An 18,138-nucleotide genomic window follows, 5' to 3' on the forward strand; every position below is an offset into this window, starting at 1 on the left:
CACCTTGTACACGCGTTGATTGAGTCCTGCATGATGTACTCGTTGGCCGGAATAGTGTTTGCTGTGTCTAGTTTTCTCTTTTTGATGCCTAACACCGTAGATGAGTGGGATTTGGTGCCGTTTGAATTGAACGAATATTTTGAGGCACTGAGTACTGTCGTCACGGTTAGTCTGTTTTGGCTTTCCTCTCTATAATTTGCTGACGAAACCAAAGGGAATTGCGCCGACACTGATGGTCGCTAAAATCAGTCTTTCTTCTTCGCCCAACGCACATGCATCGACAACTCACCAGATATCTGGTCTACAATTCCAATCGAATCTGTACCCAGCCGAAAATGAAAGCGAGAAGGATGACGTCTGATATGTCAAAAGTTCTGATTGCTTGTATGTTGTCTACTTTATAAATACACACGATCGTGGAGGACCCACAAATCGGATGAAATACGCACACAACTCTACACGGCGCCTATAGTACATAATAATCGAATAGTTCCTATTGGTTGAATCAGACAAGGCCTTAACGTAGATTGGCAAATCTAATATCACGCGCCGATGTCCAGATCACTGGGCTGCAACTTTTGCCTGAGCTTTCATTTTGAAGTAGTCCTCATGCAAACCGCATTCAGTCTTTTCCTTTCCAGCCCACCTTCCAGCCCGTTCATCCTGACCTTCCGCAACTTTCGTGGTGCTATGCCAGTCGCCAACGCTGCGATACCCTTGATCGAGGAGTTTGTTCCTTGGAACATTATTCTCCTTGATATACCACTCAACTAATGAGAAGTTCCACGCAAAGAGGGGATTGAGTTTGAGGAGTCCAGTAGAGTCGACTTCGAGGGGCTGGAGAGAAGCGCGTGCGGCGCCTTGTGATGCGCGTCGGCCAGTGATGACAGATTTGACGTTAAAGGCTTCATAGGCTCTCCGTGCTGGTTCGACCTGTATTTTTATAAGATAAATAAAAAAATAAAAGGTTATTGATACCACTTTCCTTGACCAGATAATCGTATTTGGCTTCGTCTGTTTCCCACAATTTTGAACCATAAGTCTCTTCAAAATCCTTCGCTGTCTCGCATCCTTCAGGCTTGAAAACGCGAACTGGGACACCGTATCGTTTCTTCACATCCTCCACCAGTTCATATGTCTCTGCAAAATGGTATAAGGTGTCCAAGAAGATCAAAGGAGGAGGTGATGATGTCAATTTGGACAGCATATCGATCGCGACAAGTCCTGTGAGTCCGAAGGCCGTCGTCTGGTATAAGTTGGGCAAGTACTCCACACCCCATTTCAGAATTTCTTCAGGGGTCAAAGACGACAGATAGGCGTTGATGCTGGAGAGATCTGACTCGCTCAAAGGCAACTGGAGGGGTTTTGAGAGCTCTGGAAGTTGTTGTGACGTTGGCGACATTGTTCGGTCGATTATTTAATTGAAATTAAGAGATGATGCGATTTCTTTGCGAAACGTGGAATATGAAAGTGCGTATAAGAGATAAATGTCATCCTCACTTGGTTTTTTACTGTCATAACTTCCGAGAGTGCTGAATCAGATCAAGAGCGATGGTGTCAATCTGAGCAATGGTAGAAGATCACGTGTACGTCTATTTTTAGGCGACCAACTCGAAAGTTGTACTCAAGAGCAACTCAAGAGGCCGTTGTCAACTTTTCATGAACACATATGTTTTAGTACTTGAATTACTCTCAGAGCTTGGAATCGGCACTAAATAAATGTAGAGTCAGATCATATACTGCCACAATGAGCATTGAAGAGCTAGACACACTTTCGTACATTGAACGTTACGTGCTGTCTGCCATCATTGCTCGGATATTGCTGGTGTGCAGCTAAATTTACGATGGTGTGATCCGATGCTTTTCCATTGCCAGGTACCCAGGTATGCTCCACTTTACGTAGTTTTGAAGTTGTCCATTTTCCAGAAATTGTACAAGATTTCCCCACTAAGACTAAATGGTTTGTAGATTGTTGGTTTAATCAGTTTTGAATTAGCCTACAAATTGTTGCCTTGAATATATTTAGATTTGCATTTTTTTATTCGTCTTGTTGATTGACGACCACCACCGATCTACACTGAGTTCGACACCTGAACACGCACTCGCTAAATTGAACGCTTAGACGCTAGAAGATCAAAACAATGCGCGCATGTGAGTAACCGGGCAGCCGCGTGCAGGGAATTCAGGGGTGCCGTGTTATGTCCGCAAAAGTGAGGCCAGAAACGCTCAACTGACTTGCTTATAACATTCTTGTCCCCCCTATTGCAGGCTATTGTATCCCTGCTGCATGCTGAGAGCCTGGGGGTTTCTCTCAGGAGTTCCGCTGATGCGCCAGTCATCCCAGGTCATACCCCACATTTCCTGCCATTATAGTACCCGAATCCCGATTTGATCATGGTCCGTAACCCCAGCATTTTTGTTTTGCATTTTTAGCTACTCTACCCTTCTTTCCCGGTCTCTGACTCTTTCGACGTTGTCGCGACTTCTGTGGCTCGTTTCCCGAATCCCGCCTTCGCCATGCCGGACCCAAAGGCCAATGTCAGCAGCATTCCAATCTTCAGGATTGACTCCGTCCCGGGCTCGGAAGAGAGCAACACTAGAAACGGGACCGGTAGTATAACACCGGCAAGCATGCCTGCTACTCCAGGCGAGAGGTCCGACGACGAGGGCTTCCAATTCACCCCGAAGCGGGCGATGGCATCTTTTGAGAATTTGGTGGCCATGGCCAACCACCAAGAACGGTTGAAGGAGGCTAGAAAGATGGTGTGGAGAGATAGAGGCCAGCCGGTGGTGGAGCTTGATACTTTAGAGGCATGTTTAGCTCATGCTATGTCAGGGGGTATTAGTGAGTATCAACGATATTCTGACAATGAGGCTCTTGATTGACTTTATCTTTTCTTACTGGTATGTAGGGTCTGCAACGTTGGCATTTAACATTCGAGCGCTCCTCAACTTAGTGCTAGCGCTCATTCGCATTCACCGCGTACCAAGGTAGGCGGATACAATTGCAATCAAACCAACGCGTTCTCAGGCGGGATGAATGTAACTGCAGGGACTATCGCATTGCGATGATACGGCAAGCCGTGTTTGGGTCTGATACCTGGAGATTTGCAGCTATGCTTGGTGTGTCCTTTCTTTTACAGCTTTGTTGGCTATAAGTCTTACTCCTAAAATGATCAGGCTCTTTTACATCTTTATACAAGTTTCTTATTAATGCCCTCCCTATCCTCATCCCAGCCATTCGGCCCAAACAGTCAACTAGTGGCTCTGCTCTCGATGACGAGGATAATGAGCTCGACGTCGAGGCCCAGACCAGTCTGGAAGTCCCTCTAGAAAAGCGGAAAGGTCGCCTGTCGTTGACGAAACGTGCACAAATGGTCTTGATCCGGAAGCAGACACGCAGATGGCACGCTGCACTTGCCGGAGCTGTTGCAGGTGGACTTGCCATTATGTGGGAAAAGAGAAGTAGGCGAGGGGTAATTGCCCAACAGTTGTTTGTGCGGTAAGCTCATAAGCCTGTTCAAATGCTTTTCAAGCTCACTTTTCTGCTTTTAGTGGGCTTCAGGGGAGTTATAACGCGTTTACGACGAAGAGGGGGCTTCATGTACCGCATGGAGACGTTCTTGTGTTCTCACTTGCGTGTGTATCTCATCCTTCCATTTCCTATGGTTATTTCCTGGCTAAATGGTCTCGAATAGCTGTGGACAGATTGTTTATGCATTTTTGTTGAGGCCAGACACTTTGCCTCGTTCGTACAGAAGCTGGTATGTTAATGACGTCACTCGTATGAGTTCTCGGCAAGCTTACAGGGTTTCTTTCCAAAACTGTAATAGGATGAGCCAAGCTTCAAAGGTCCCTGCTGAGTGTGTTCGTATGAACCATGACATGGTACGCGAGGGGGTTTTCGACCTGAAAGATCTCGAACAACTAATCCGGCGACCCGTAAGTCGGCGAAGCCACTTTTTGCTTCCGTGATATGTTAATACCCCACATATCTACAGGACATCACGGCTGCAAACAAAGCGGACCTCCTTTCCCTGCGCACCCGATTTCTCAACCCCCTACTATCTGCTGACGGAGCTGTAGATTACTTCCCCCGCTATGGCCCGTGTTCAGCAGTTCATCCTGCACTTTCTTCGTGTTCGTCGGTCCCAGTTGACCGATTCTTCGCGGTGTTCAAGTGGATGCTGCCTATCTATGGCGCGTTACATTTCTTCCCGGCGGTTCTATTTAAGCGCAAGTCGTTCGTGCAGGACCCTGGAAAGGTGTTGTTGAAGGCTACCCTTGGAAGTTTGCGGAGTTCAGCGTTTTTGGGCGCGTTCGTCGCGGTTTACCAAAGTGCGTTGTCCGTATTTCTGATTTAATCTTTTCGATGTTTATGTTTAATTTTTAGCCATTTATTGCTATAAGCACAAAATACACAAATTCCTCACCCTTCTGCGCAATGGAGCTATACCAGCTTCATTATTGACCTCTCCACTTGCCAAAATTCCACAATGGATCATTGACCTGCTCGTCTCGAAGGTTTCATTCTGGCTACCCGGATTCATTGGCGGCTTGGCCCTGTTTGTGGAAGAGAAGAGAAGACGCGGCGAGCTAGCTATGTATGTGCTGCCTAAGGGCTTAGAGAGTGCCTGGGTGATGGCCCGAGGCAAAGGGTATGTGTTCAGGACCGGGAAATGGGGTGAGACTCTGTTGACCGCTATTGGAATGGCGATGGTCATGGTAGGCAAACTTTTTGGAATCCCATTGATGATTAGACCACTGACATTTTTGGTTGCAGAGCACGTATCAAAACGACCCCCAGCATCTTTCTGGGTTGGTCCGAAGAGTGATGTATCAGTTCATTGGGCCGAACTAGCGAATGGTACACGAAAACATCTTTTCGATGACGCGAGAACCAGATACGAAGCTCGCTAATAAACGCTTGTATACGACCTGGTGGTGCTCTATTCTGTTCAAACAAATATGCCAGGTGCTGGTGCACATGTAGGTATTTAGGGGGCGGGTTTGAATGTTAACATTTTTTCTGGATATTGTAGTGTAGATGTAGTAATATTCGGGTGGGATGAAAGACTGTATTAGAGTTCATGGTAGAAATAGGGCGATTGAAAGTTGTTTTTGCAGGGGTACTATATGCAAGATTAGATTAGATCGTGCGACACGATCAGGAGCCGAATTTCAATACTCCTTCATTCTTACGCTCACCGCGGATTGCCCCCTTCAAGCTTCAGTCTCCTGAAACTCTCCAGTTACATCCAACCGTAAACTTTATTCTGTGAAAGTTCACATCTAGGACGCGAAAATGGGCAAGAAACGAGCACAATCGCCACCCCGATCAGCTGCCCCTCCAACCGAGGGCGAAGCTGGATCTTCGTCCCAGCAGCCTGCAGAGCCTCCCAAAGAGCCTACACCTCCCGTTCAGGTCTTCTACTGTGCTAGTGCGTAATTTTTTGCGCATCTTAATTTGCGTTTGCACGACGTTGCGGGTTGGAAAGTGCAGAGTGTGTCTCTGTATTTGCCCTTTTGTTTAATATCATCTTTGGTCCATGATGCAACCGTTCTTTTTCGCAATTATGATTCTATAGAAGAAAATCTGACGCATTATACCCTACCCAGTTTGCTCGTTCCCTCTGGAATACTGTGAATTTGGTTCAAGCCTTACGCGATGCAAAGAATGGCTCAAAGAGGAGCACGAAGACCTATACAACAAATATTACTCCGAGGGTGTGTTGTGTTCTCCATTCCGCTACTCAATGGCCCTCATGATATCACACCAGAGGCTTTACAAGCAAAGATCGGGACGCTCAGTCTGGAAGCACAATCCAAGCTCGAGAAAGACACGGCGAAGAAAGAGGCGAAGGCTGAAGCAAAGGCAGACGCTGCGCTGAAAAAGAAGATGGCTTCACAAGTATGCTTTGCCATACCATCCCTCGGGAACTGCTGATGATTTCGTGATACAATGCATAGGTGACGATCAAGCGGATCGAGCGCACGAAACGCAAGCACGTCACCGCCATTCACGGTCTCGAGGCCTTTTCAATTGATCTCAAGAAGGCGGCGAAGCAGCTTGCAGGTCGCTTCGCTACGGGGGCATCGGTGACAAAGAATGCACAGGGTCTCGACGAAATCGTCGTGCAAGGCGATGTGTCCGATGAAATCATGGAGATACTCGAAAAAGGCGAAGGAGTGTTAAAGGGTGTACCCATAGCCAACGTGGAGATTGTCGAGGATAAGAAAAAGAAAGCGGATGCCTAGAATGCATGGCTTGTCAAAATGTCAAATGCGTGAGTGCTGGCGTTTCTACCAACCAAAATTTTACTAAGACTATACCAAAGCTGCTTTAGAAGGAGTTTCCTCATACCAGTTACCTATTGTATAATGAAGACGAACATTGTCGTTGAAAATATCATGACGAACAACACACGTTCTGGCACGTTCGTCGATACATCTTTAAAAAAAGAGATCTCTGTCCATGATCGATGGACGGGACCTATGCATGTCTTGTCCGTGGTGCATTTTGCTCGGGACTTTAGTCGCCTTGTCCTAGGGACGGGATATCCTGTTAAAGTAGGGTCTGTAAAACCAAGGTATACTTCGAGTCGCACAAAATTCAAGATCCGCATCCTTAGGCAACATCACTATCTTGGATATCAGGAGCCAGTTCACCATTAGTTACGTCTTTTCAGGAAAACAAGATGCCTCGGATTTAGATCATTTTCATAGTCCAAACTATCACTAATGGTTACATGTCAGCTTTCACCATTCACGATCAATCGTGTTTACGAGTCACAGATATGGGAAGGCTCTAGATATACAACTCGAGCGAGCTACGGGAGTGTAGCCACGAAGTCCATCCAAATATAATATCCAATCGAAGGCCGCCTCGCACCAATTCTTCTAGCCTCTCCTTGACTCCGGGCGTGGTCATGCGATAATGATCGTAACGGTCTATGGGCGTGCCTCGGACATGGTATGACAGCAGTGGTTGTAGCATGCTCTCAGCAGCAGCAGACCCGCGTCGGATCTGAAGTGCTTCACATAACGCCTCGTCAAAACCATCTTCCAAATGCTCTATGCGTCCGCTGAACCGGAAATGCTGGAGTCTGGGGAGATAATACGTGTTAGAGTCTGGGATACATACCGCTAAAAGTGCGAGGAATAATCGGGAGACAGGGTGGCTTGAAGGTTTTGCGTGGATTTCAATGTCTTCGAGGGTGCTTATGTCACGGAGACATTCGACGATTACAGACTCGTCGTGCATGAAGATAAATTCGCTTAATACCAGCCGCCGGAGTTGACAATTGGCATGTATGAGTAAAACGGGTATTGAGAGAAAGTCCAACTGATCCAAAGGAGAAATGATCTCTAGTGACTTCAACCTACTCATCGTTTGCATATACCTGATCAGACGATGAGTGTCCTCCCATGGCGACACATGGATTGCGAGGCTTTCAAGACGACGAAGAGCAATATTGGGAGGACTCGCCGGAGTGTGTGTTTTCACCGAAATATTTGAGAGATGCAAATGGCGCAAGTTGACAGCGTAATGGAGGGGGTGTACACAGTCGTTTTCTGCAGTTTTGGCCTGGATGGTGAGTGATAGAAGCTGATGCCATGGAACGTCGACATCAGTGAGGTAGTATTCCCTGAGGTTAACATCTTGGAGCAATGGAGCATGTTCCGGTAGAAAAAAGTCGAGTGGCTTTCGTAACTCTGGTTGGACATTGAAATCGGTCCAAAGGGGCTGTATTTTCAAGGTCCGTAGTTGAGGAAATCGTGGTTCGTGCTTTCTGCGTCTAGAAGCCGTTGCTACAAGTTCTTCGAATACTGTATACCAAGCCTCTGGAAGAACGAAGTCGATTGAAAACCAACGGTGGGAGGTATTCGCAAGCACTCTCAATAGGTCTGTGGGAATTTTACCAGCCCACGTTTGGTTCCATTCGTCCTGCAGTGCCAGAGTGATACTAAGTGGCGTTTCTTTGGAACGCTTCACTGAGGTTAAAAACGATGCCACTTGTTTCCTCACATTAAATGAGGCGCTCGGTGGAGGTATAGATATTGTAATGTGGCTCCATATCTTCGGCGTAGCTAGAATAACGGAGCGCCAGTATACACATACGCTGCCTAAGACGAAGGGAGTGGTTCGAACACGGTTTTTTCGAGATTTACGACCTCTATGGTTGATGGAATTCGGTATCGTTTCAGTATGGCATGATATGAGGAAGATCTCCGACAGAAGTTCGGGTGGAATTCGAGAGGTATCGAAAGCAGGAACCGTGCATTCCGAATATGCAGCCTCCGGTGAATCAGACGCTTGAATCAAGTTGCCTAAAAGTTATTCGGCTGATGCAAGAGTCGTTGGTAGGTTTTTGAGCGGCTTATCTCTAATTATCACTTCCAGATATGCATTGTTTTTCTTCTTCTTTAAGGCAGTGTTAACTAGCCTTGAAATCTTGAGTTTGTGTCAGTTATTGATGTCCCAGTGAAGCTAAGTACTAATAGGGTGACCGCCCACCTTCTTGCGAAAGGAAACTTCAGTCGGCATTGACCTTCAGGAGGGAATGTCCTGTGAGAGAACGGACAGTCACATAATATTCGGCCGCTGGAACCTCTCCGGGGCACTTTGCAATAATCCGACATGTGATGATGGTTGTAACTTGTGATGGTTTGAGTTTGAATGATTGTGAGTCACAACTGATCCCTGACTAATGATGTGAACAGATGTGAATCACTTAACCTGGAGCTTACTGACATCGAGTTACTGAGGTATGTATAAAGCCAGCAAAGCTGAACATCTTAGACTTTATGCAAGGGCAAAAATGTCACTGGCATAACCTGTACCTCGATGGATGTCCGACAAACTCCACAGCCTGGAATGGGAATCAACGGACTATGCCATTCAAGTTATGGGCGCTTGTCAATTTAGTAGCCCGTGTAAGGTACTCGTGAAGATGCGCCTTCGGCCGCATGACACCGGCTTGGCCCAATTCTTTCTGGGTCAAGGCTGTTAAATACTTATGGCTAGAAGATTTAACATTTAAGTAGAATGGAAAGCCTCGTTCAACTTACTTATCTTCTTCTTGATATTCAGTTATGTATATCGCAAAGCAATGACCTTCATAGAACAAGTACAAACATTGTAAGTACGACTACATCGGGGTCCGGGGCAAAGGTAACACAGCGATGGGCTTTCTCCATTATAAGACCACCTTACAGAAAATCAGTCCGAACGACACTCATGTTTATCAGGTCCACATCCTGGTTTGATCATCACGTTGATATCCTCGCTAGTTCAAGGGGCGGTGGTGGCTCCAGTTTTATAAAAGGGAACATCGTGCCATTGTATTCGACCAATTTTCTGCGCCCTTTCTTGTCGCAGACTGAGCCCACCGTAGGATCCCACGTGTCAGGATCTTCGTAGTATTGAAAAATCAAGTCAGAATCGAGCCCCCCATCTGTTGGGCCGGAATTTACAAGAATGGATAACATTTCCAGACAGTTTGTCCGGAAATTAATGAAGTCTGGTTCGAAGGTTTGAAGTATCACTGAAAAGTCAAGGAGAACGACACATTCCACTTGGGCAGTGGGATGTGTGTACAGTACAAATTGGCGATCATGCCAATCCATCTGTGTTATGTCTCCAGCATCTAGAACACGGACAGCATGGCGACAACTTTGAATCTGGTACAGCTATATTAGCTTCTCCGAAGGACCAACGATATCAATACGTACAACTTGGATCTGCTGAACAGAACTCAATTCATTTGCACGTTTGGAGTCCAGATGGTATCCGTCGATGTATTCCATGAGTAGCCCTTGAATGGCCACTCCGTTCGGTAGAATAAACTATTAGAATTATTAATCAGAGAAAAAGCCCATACTATAACGATAAATGCTACCTGATGTTGCCCATAGAACCAAGGGATAACCGTTCCTTGTACAGGACGAAGTTTATTATAAACGATCGTCTCATTATCGGTACAGTCTTCGGCGATGGATATTAACCCAAACCAAAGGGGAAAGGGATCCTCGTAGTCAATCAAATGATGTAAATCTTGGAATCGGTCGTCAAAAAGTTTTAAACAAAGCAAAGGTGAGGAGGATACAGGGTGCCCATCGATCGATGTGAGCCTGCAGCGGTAGACAGAGCAGAATCCCACTCTCTCCCCTTCCTCTAGCACACCGTCAATCTGAAGTGCGAACGACTTGCTTTGTGCCAATGCCTTGTCAAGACCGCCTTGAGCCAACGGTGACACACAGTAAATCATTTGGAGATGATTCTTAGTGTCCGAAGGCATCTCGGATGGATCAAACGGATACAAGGGGGACGGAACCTGCATAGCTGGATTGAAACGTTGATTTGTGGTCCCGTGAAGAATATCTTTAGCACGTGTGACAAGTTCGGATTTACGTTGCAGCGCATGTTTATTCCATCGAAAAAACTGCAGAGCTCTGTTACGGTCCCGTAACAAAGTAGCGAGGTCAAAGTCAGAATTGCGATTACACGTAGCAATTAAGTGCTCATCTGAATGCAGAGGTTGGTCGGGGTTTTGAGGCGGACCCATCGGAAGAATGAAATTCTCATTCCATATGCCAGCGTCCAAATCCGGGCCATTCATAAAGCCAAACGGCGGCAATGCATCGAGCAAGCAAGCAGCTGCTAAAGTTCTCAATGCCGCCGGAATATGGGATGTTTCTACCTTGATAAAGATGTCTTTTCCTACAGAGATGTACCTACCTTTGCTCATAAAGAAAACTGCGATATCTTTGAAATTTGTTACGATGACTGATGATGCAGAATCCGAGATCTTTGAAAACGCGAATTTGAGGCCGGCAGAGCACGTTTGTCCATCAGGTTCGAACAGTTCGTCTGGCTGTAACATGCATAATTTTTCGGTCTGAGGCATGTTGAGAAACTATGCCTGACTTACGACAAACAGAATATATGGAGGATAAACAGAGTAAACCTTGAACTCTTTGGTTGTAAAGGTGGCTCCAACAATGACTGCAAGAAAAAATTCAAATATGAGAAATGATTATTATATCACTCAAGGACAGCGGCTCACAATTTCCGAGTTCAACTTTGACACATCCCATTGGATTACCTTGTAGCAATTCAGGGCTGTGAAGCGTATTTAATAACTTTGCAATTGGGCTTATGAGTGACTGCATATAGTCTCCTAGTGGGAGTCTGCGCGGCAATGAGCGTTTCCAATGCGCACAATTCAATATTGTGCATACCTAGATGTGTCCGAGGATTCCACTGGCCATTCAACAATTCGATGGCGATTGTATCCCACAGACTTATGAAGACTTTGAAGGCAATGGTAAAGCTTGCGATGAGCTGAAACATCCGCCTTCCAATGTTTGACGGAATGCGGCGGAGTGGACGGAAACGTAGTAAAAGGCGGTAACGAGTGTGGAGGCGCAGGAGGAAGTTGAGAAAAAACACAATCGACACGTTTAGCTTCGGTTGTCAACATGACCATCCTACACGTTTGCGGTCGGCACAAAGTTGAACGCCACATTAAGAGTGGAAATACTGAGGTGGCAAGCCCACACGTCGGGATTTTCCGAATGTAAAACTAACTTGTACGGAAGACTCGTATCTTGCACAGATAGTCCAAGTAGAACTCCAAGTAGAAATTTCTCTTACATTTTGAATAAAAGATGAACTTTAAAGTTGTCTTATACATTAAGTACCAGATCAAGGTGTCAGAATGAACTCCAGTTTGAGTGTAAATCAAACTGTAAGAAATGCTCGTATGTTAACTGGAAGAAAAAATACGAGAAGTTTTTCCAGTTAAACTGGAAGACACGCTGCAAGGTTATTAGTCAGGTAATGTAACGTAATTATCTACCCGGGTTAGCTGGAAATTAATCTTATATGTTAATATCAGGGCCAAAATCAAAATATAAGACTGATTTCCAGCTAAATCGGGTAGGTAATTACGCTACATCATCTGACTAATAATTTTGCAGCGTGTCTTCCAGTTTAACTGGAAAAACTTCTCGTATTATTTCTTCCAGTTAACATACGAGCATTTCTTACAGTTTGATTTACAATCAAACTGGAGTTCATTCTGACACCTTGATCTGGTACTTATTGTATAAGACAACTTTAAAGTTCATCTTTTATTCAAAATGTAAGAGAAATTTCTACTTGGAGTTCTACTTGGACTATCTGTGCAAGATACGAGTCTTCCGTACAAGTTAGTTTTACATTCGGAAAATCCCGACGTGCCAGTGTGTGATCACTTAAAGTTATACAAGTCGTGGACATCGTGTGAAATATCGGCTATAACGGGAGATGAAAATTTTCGAATGCCGGTGTTTCTGTGGGAAAGCGTAAAATACCTTTGAACTCAGGCTCCTAAAACCTGACTCTCGTATCGAGAGGAGGCCTAATTATGTATGCGGGACGGATATGTAGTGGCTGAAATCAAAGATTAATTGATAGTAAGCAAACACAAATACAACAGCACAGAATAAGGAGGTCATATTAAGCAGAGATGCGACATTAAAGGAGTGACTGTTAGGGAGATGCCAGGTAGTGGTGTTTATCGAGCGATGCATGTGACAGATTCACGGAAGCGGTAGATTGGAACTCCGACGGTTGTGGGCGCTAAATTACTGCCGGGTCAAATATGTCCAATGTAGTTGACCCATGAACAGAATCAATGATGAATTCCTCCTTTCCGTGTACTTCACATCTATATATATGTACAAATCTTACATGTGGTAGAAAATTCTCACTTGTTATCTCGGTAATAATCAATGATTATGTACAGAGATTTGCCTCTCGTCTGACCACAAGTCATCGCAGAAGGAGAATGAAGGATGCTCTTAAGAGCCCCTGCTTTCCCTTAGGGTATAGGAAATGGATATGAATGAAGATGTGATACTCAATTCATACACTGATATACCCACAAGGTTTGTTCTAGTGTAAATTTTTCCATTGTCTTGTTTTATAAGCATTCGGTTTAAACTTTCCTTTGTATATAGACAATTCTGGTGCCAATCAAGGTCGGATCTGCGAGAGAACCTGACAATTACTGTTTATGCGGATGACCCACAGAGAAATTAGACGTGGACATGCCCATTGGTGTGCTTCACTGCTTTGATGACTATCAGATTTTATCATTTTGTACTCAAAGAAATATGGCTTCAGTGGTATATTTACTGTGTTGCAGATCTATAAGAAATGTACTCATTGTAAGTTTTAGGCATACAAACAGAAGAAGGCAGAGTACAATGCAGCTGAAAGAGCAGAAGCAACCGTTGTAGAGAATACATAAGTCTTCTGTAGGTTTATATGATATGTTAGTTTTATAACCAGTATCACATTGCTTGTCAGAATGGCATACAAACAATGGGTGCACCGATAGCTTTGTTCATTGGAGGTTTCGGACATGAGTGTTTCCAAAGTTGTCCTTGAGGCCTGTGTGCTTTAACGCGCTTATTGGAGAGATATGCAGACGTTTAGCTGCGGTTTTAATGAAATTTCATCAATTGAGAAAGAGTGGATTACTCCAGAGGTCCAAGATCACCGGTTTTTTCATTCGATTTGTCTAATTTGAGAGTGTACCATTTCAATTCACATACTTTTTGCATCCCTTCACAGGGTTACTTATACTGGGAACATAAATTTTTTGTTGTATATTTACACAGAAATTTTAAGCTGGGTCATCCAGAATAATACACAGGCGATACCCAGCATACTCATTCTCCCGAATCTTCATACAGACATTTGCATGCCCCCACTCCTAGGCATAGCAACAAAGGTACTTGTAGCCAGTCCAGCAGCAAGCGCCGTCTCCACAGCTTCCGCGACCTTGTTGGCTGTACCCAGTCGGGCAAAACCCAGCGCAGAACGGCGCGGTGCCGTCCCAGTAGCAGCCTGGAGGCGCAGGGCCGTCTTCCTCTGCTTGGTGTCCGGCGGGCAAGTTTTGGAGCAGGTATTTGAGCGCGCTGCTCTTGTCGTTAGTGCTAGCAGAAGCTGCCTTGGTGTTCTCAGCCGGGATGGCGATGGCGGAGGCGGCGAAGAGAGCGGCGAAGACGATGAATTTCATTGTTGGTGTTGATGATATCTGCGTTGTCTTTAAGTCAGTATTTTTTATGGCTGTTAGAGTAGAAGCTGGAGATTGTACTCACAGTGCTAGACCGTGTCTGAACTGAGGATTCAATATGCTGGGACGAGGTATTTATACTATTTTTTCTAGGTCTCTTGCAGCTCTTATGAGTCCAACCTGCCACAACGACAAGTGAGCGATAGTCTGCGAACCAGCTACAAGACTCATTTACACAACGTTGCTTGTCCGAAAGCAGCGATTATGAAGGGATATACCAAGTCTGAAGTTAGAAGAACGACTAGAAGTCAAATCGGCGCCGCTGCTTCAATTGCATGCCTACCAACTCTTCTCAACACCGTATACCATTTATTTATTTAACTCTGATCATCATCCAATGATTAGTACATTTTATACAGTCTTCTAAGAACGTGAGTCCATCCAGTCACTATTCTGGAATTATAGTGACAGACACATTGACATTGCAGCCGCAAAGCTACAAAATTGTATGTAGTACTTATACTCTCATTTTGTTTCTTGCATTGATTAAATGTCCTACTCTGCATCACCATTGGGATACAAAGGTCTTCCATTACCTCTCAAGTGAATTAATAATTTGACTGTGTACTCTGACGAGATTGGAGTGCAGCAAAGGGTCAGTGAAACTGAAAATGACCGCAAGCTCCAAATCAGGACCGGTAATTACCCGTCTACTAGAAGTTCTGGTCTGGGAATTTAAGAGTAATTGGAAACGATGTCATATAGACATCACGCTCAAGGGCTCAAGGCAAAGGAAGAACAGAATGCACTATTATGCTGCTAGACCTCTGCGCTGGGTCAGCTTCAGCATACTAAATTCAAGCTAATAATAAGGCTTGCTAATATATGAACCCGTGATTCTTACCCTCTCCACAGCGCTCCTGGCCTCAACCCCAACTGATTCAGCTTTCTTCAAGCCATTTGAAGTATTACGTCTCTCTCTGTGTGCGTGCATGTGTGTGTACAGTATAGCACATATATCAACAAGGATTATACTATACCAATACAATTCCAAACATAAAACAGAACTATAAAGATAGTCGACGTGAATGTGAATAAGTGGCATGAAGGGTAGTCGACGTGGTGGTGAATGAGTGACATGTCGTGTTAATCGGTTAAATTTCATATCACATGAAGTATGAGATAACGGAAATGAAATGACAAGTATTAGTTCGCGAACCAAAAATCGCGATGTTGTCGTACGCCAAGACGGGCGCTAAAGCGGTGTAACAACTTGCCAAGTCAAGCCTAAGCGAGCAATGACGTCACAAACGCGGTCCGAGCCATGAGACGCGCAGTGCGCTAATGCATCGCGTCACATCGGTACGTGTAACAATCCAAACCCACACCCAAACCAAACCAAATTCAACCATACAACCCACCCAAAATGATGCAACCCCTTGCCCAAACGCTTTTTCGCTTTCGCGCAATGTGCCGGGTAGTAGGATACCCCTGTTTGCGCTGCCGCCGCCCATATTCGCATTTTCGTTCCCGTTTATACACCTTTCCTGATTCTTCGACGCAAAGGGAAATGCAGATACAAAGTTAGAGGCAACGGAGGACTCGTTGAGCAGCGCGCTGGAGATTCTCAAAGGGGAGCTTATACCGGTCCAGCAACCAGTGGCAACACGCGCAAGCCATCCGCTGTTCTCTTTAGTCTCACTCTCACATATTCCTTTGCAGGGTTACTTATACTTGAAGCATTTTTTTATATTGATATGAAAAGTTTAAGCTGGGCCATCTAGAACAACACATAGACAGTACCCAGCATACATTCCCCATCCTCGCGCAGGCGCGTGCGCGCGCTCACTCCTGGGCCGCATCTCTGCAGCAAAGGAACTTGTAGCCGGTCCAGCAGCACGCGCCGTCTCCACAGCTTCCGCGGCCCTGTTCGGTGTATCCAGCTGGGCAGGACCCAGCGCAGAACGGCGCGGTGCCGTCCCAGTAGCAGCCTGGAGGCGCGGGGCCGTCTTCCTCTGCCTGGTGTCCGGCGGGCGAGTTTTGGAGGAGGTATTTGAGCGCGCTTCTCTCGTCGTTGGTGTTGGCGGAAACTGCTTTGGCGTTCTCAGCCGGGATGGCGAGGACGGAGGCGGCGAAGAGAGCGGCGAAGACGATGAATTTCATTGTTGGTGATGATGTCTGCGTTGCCAGGCGGGATTGAAGTCAATATGTTGTATGACTGTTAGAGTCGATGCTGGAGATTGTACTCACAGTGCTAGACGGTGTCTGAACTGAGGATTCAATGAGTTTGGACGAGGTATTTATACCATTTTCTCTACCTCCAACTACAAGAGTCAGCTACAGGAAAGAGTTCAATGCCGTCAGTGTACCTGTCTTCTGGCAATTCTCACAGAACCATCTGCGGCGGTCCTTCATCACAAGGCTCTTCCTGTCCTCGAAGTCGAAAAGAACGCTTCATGCATCTACTATCATTTCGATTCTAAGTTCTTTCGGCGGCGGCGGCATCCATTATGTAGCTCAGGATACAAGCGGAGAAGGTACGGCACCGCAACTTTGTATATGTAATCGAAGATAGCAAAATGCAGCCACTGTTCGCAGGACACCACCGTTCTTGGTCGTTCAGATAAAATCAGGTAAAATTTGCCGCAGTGACCTAACATATCGATTATCATAATGATGATAATAAATAACACAAGTGAACATGCAGCAGCGCATCGTCAAGCAGCATTGCTCGTTACGCTGAGAAAACATCCTGCCTTAAGATCCTTGTTCGAAAGAAACGATTATGAAGTCATACATACACTAAGTCTGAGTCTGAGCTTACAAGACCTTTAACGACTAGAAGCCTGAGAATGATCGGCGCCGCTGCGTTGCTTCAAGTGCATGCATGCATACATATACCAACTTTGCTCAACGCTGAATTCAAATTTATATAATTACGATCATCCATTCAATGAATTGCGTATTATATATTACTACACAGACTTCCGAACGAGTTTTTCCAGTCTTGATTCTGGAATTATAATGGAAAGGCACATTGACATTGCATTCACAAACTTGTCAATGAACCCACAAGAGTGCAAGTACTAGTAGTACTTACACGTTCTTTCTGTTTCTTGCTCTGATGCATTACTAGTACAATCAAAATAATACAAAGACCTTCCATTACCTCTTCAATATATTAAATTTTTGACTTTAATTTGATGCTGGGGCGCGGCAGCAAACGGATAAATGAAAGTGAAATTGAAAGTGGCCGCGGCAAGCTCGGAACAGGATTGGCGGTTTACTAGGACTAGGAGCCTAGCTCGAGCGTCGAGCGTCGAGCCTCGGGAATTTGAGCGTCATTGGAAAGGGTGCCGTAGGACCCTAGAGTCATAAACACCAAGCCCGTGCCCATGCCCACGCTCAAGGGTTCAAACATTCAAACGTTCGAATATCCAAGCTTCAATCTTCAAGCTTCAAATTCAAGGCGGAGGAAGGACATAGAAGGAAGGACATAAAGCACCATCACTATTGTGCTGCTAGATCGCTGCGCCGGGTCAACCCCGACTTGCAAAATCCAAGTTAACACTAATCAGGATTGCCGATATACGACCGTCTCGCGGTCGGTCGGTGCTTCGAATAGTGTAACTCCTTCATGCTGACCTTGCATTGAGCCGCTAGCTTCACATCACACATACACACTCTCTCTATCTCTCTTTGGGTATGTATGAGCGTGAGCAGTTCAACGCATGTAATGACAAAAATTTTATTGTACTATAACAATACAAATCCAAATATAAAAAGACATAAAGAGAGTCGTAGATTCTGTTATTATTTGAGCATTTCAAGTTCAATACATATAGCAATCCAAGAGAGAGAGAAAGAGAGAGAGAGAAAATCCATATCCACAAGAAAAATTCAAAAAAAGGTGTCAACGTCAATGTAAACGTAAAAGTGAATGTAAAAGTAAACGTAAATGTAGATGTGAGTAAGTGAGTGAGTGAGTGAGTGAGTGACATATCGTATTCATCGATCAAGTTCCAGTGTCAGTTCCATAACATATATCATACACCTTGAAGTACCA

General features: G+C 45.2%; 7 protein-coding genes across 7 annotated transcripts; 3 read left to right on the forward strand and 4 right to left on the reverse strand.

The window, feature by feature from the left end:
- Window positions 1-84: 84 nt before the first annotated feature.
- Window positions 85-361, forward strand: JR316_0004349 (uncharacterized protein; the record flags this gene model as incomplete). Its single annotated transcript, XM_047890115.1, has 2 exons — window positions 85-165; window positions 215-361. The coding sequence occupies 2 exons, from the start codon at window positions 85-87 to the stop codon at window positions 359-361; spliced, it is 228 nt and encodes a 75-aa protein (XP_047749876.1).
- A 200-nt stretch (window positions 362-561) lies between these two features.
- On the reverse strand, window positions 562-1,402 carry JR316_0004350 (Phosphoadenosine phosphosulfate reductase; the record flags this gene model as incomplete). Its single annotated transcript, XM_047890116.1, has 2 exons — window positions 562-933; window positions 992-1,402. The coding sequence occupies 2 exons, from the start codon at window positions 1,400-1,402 to the stop codon at window positions 562-564; spliced, it is 783 nt and encodes a 260-aa protein (XP_047749877.1).
- Window positions 1,403-2,326: 924 nt separating this feature from the next.
- JR316_0004351 (uncharacterized protein) lies at window positions 2,327-4,920 on the forward strand (the record flags this gene model as incomplete). The annotated part of the gene is made up of 10 exons (XM_047890117.1): window positions 2,327-2,344; window positions 2,434-2,845; window positions 2,913-2,991; window positions 3,053-3,123; window positions 3,181-3,502; window positions 3,556-3,639; window positions 3,699-3,764; window positions 3,834-3,942; window positions 4,002-4,338; window positions 4,394-4,920. The coding sequence occupies 10 exons, from the start codon at window positions 2,327-2,329 to the stop codon at window positions 4,918-4,920; spliced, it is 2,025 nt and encodes a 674-aa protein (XP_047749878.1).
- Window positions 4,921-5,305: 385 nt separating this feature from the next.
- On the forward strand, window positions 5,306-6,258 carry JR316_0004352 (Translation machinery-associated protein 22; the record flags this gene model as incomplete). Its single annotated transcript, XM_047890118.1, has 4 exons — window positions 5,306-5,441; window positions 5,620-5,727; window positions 5,781-5,911; window positions 5,971-6,258. The coding sequence occupies 4 exons, from the start codon at window positions 5,306-5,308 to the stop codon at window positions 6,256-6,258; spliced, it is 663 nt and encodes a 220-aa protein (XP_047749879.1).
- Window positions 6,259-6,808: 550 nt separating this feature from the next.
- Window positions 6,809-7,264, reverse strand: JR316_0004353 (uncharacterized protein; the record flags this gene model as incomplete). The annotated part of the gene is made up of 2 exons (XM_047890119.1): window positions 6,809-7,099; window positions 7,145-7,264. 2 exons carry the CDS (start codon window positions 7,262-7,264, stop codon window positions 6,809-6,811), a joined length of 411 nt encoding a protein of 136 aa, XP_047749880.1.
- A 2,009-nt stretch (window positions 7,265-9,273) lies between these two features.
- On the reverse strand, window positions 9,274-11,531 carry JR316_0004354 (uncharacterized protein; the record flags this gene model as incomplete). Its single annotated transcript, XM_047890120.1, has 6 exons — window positions 9,274-9,684; window positions 9,736-9,849; window positions 9,903-10,877; window positions 10,935-11,008; window positions 11,070-11,194; window positions 11,245-11,531. 6 exons carry the CDS (start codon window positions 11,529-11,531, stop codon window positions 9,274-9,276), a joined length of 1,986 nt encoding a protein of 661 aa, XP_047749881.1.
- A 4,180-nt stretch (window positions 11,532-15,711) lies between these two features.
- On the reverse strand, window positions 15,712-16,235 carry JR316_0004355 (uncharacterized protein; the record flags this gene model as incomplete). Its single annotated transcript, XM_047890121.1, has 3 exons — window positions 15,712-15,805; window positions 15,885-15,998; window positions 16,027-16,235. 3 exons carry the CDS (start codon window positions 16,233-16,235, stop codon window positions 15,712-15,714), a joined length of 417 nt encoding a protein of 138 aa, XP_047749882.1.
- Window positions 16,236-18,138: the final 1,903 nt, after the last annotated feature.

The sequence above is a fragment of the Psilocybe cubensis genome, chromosome 4 (genome assembly GCF_017499595.1).
Source record: "Psilocybe cubensis strain MGC-MH-2018 chromosome 4, whole genome shotgun sequence".
NCBI lineage: Eukaryota > Fungi > Basidiomycota > Agaricomycetes > Agaricales > Agrocybaceae > Psilocybe > Psilocybe cubensis.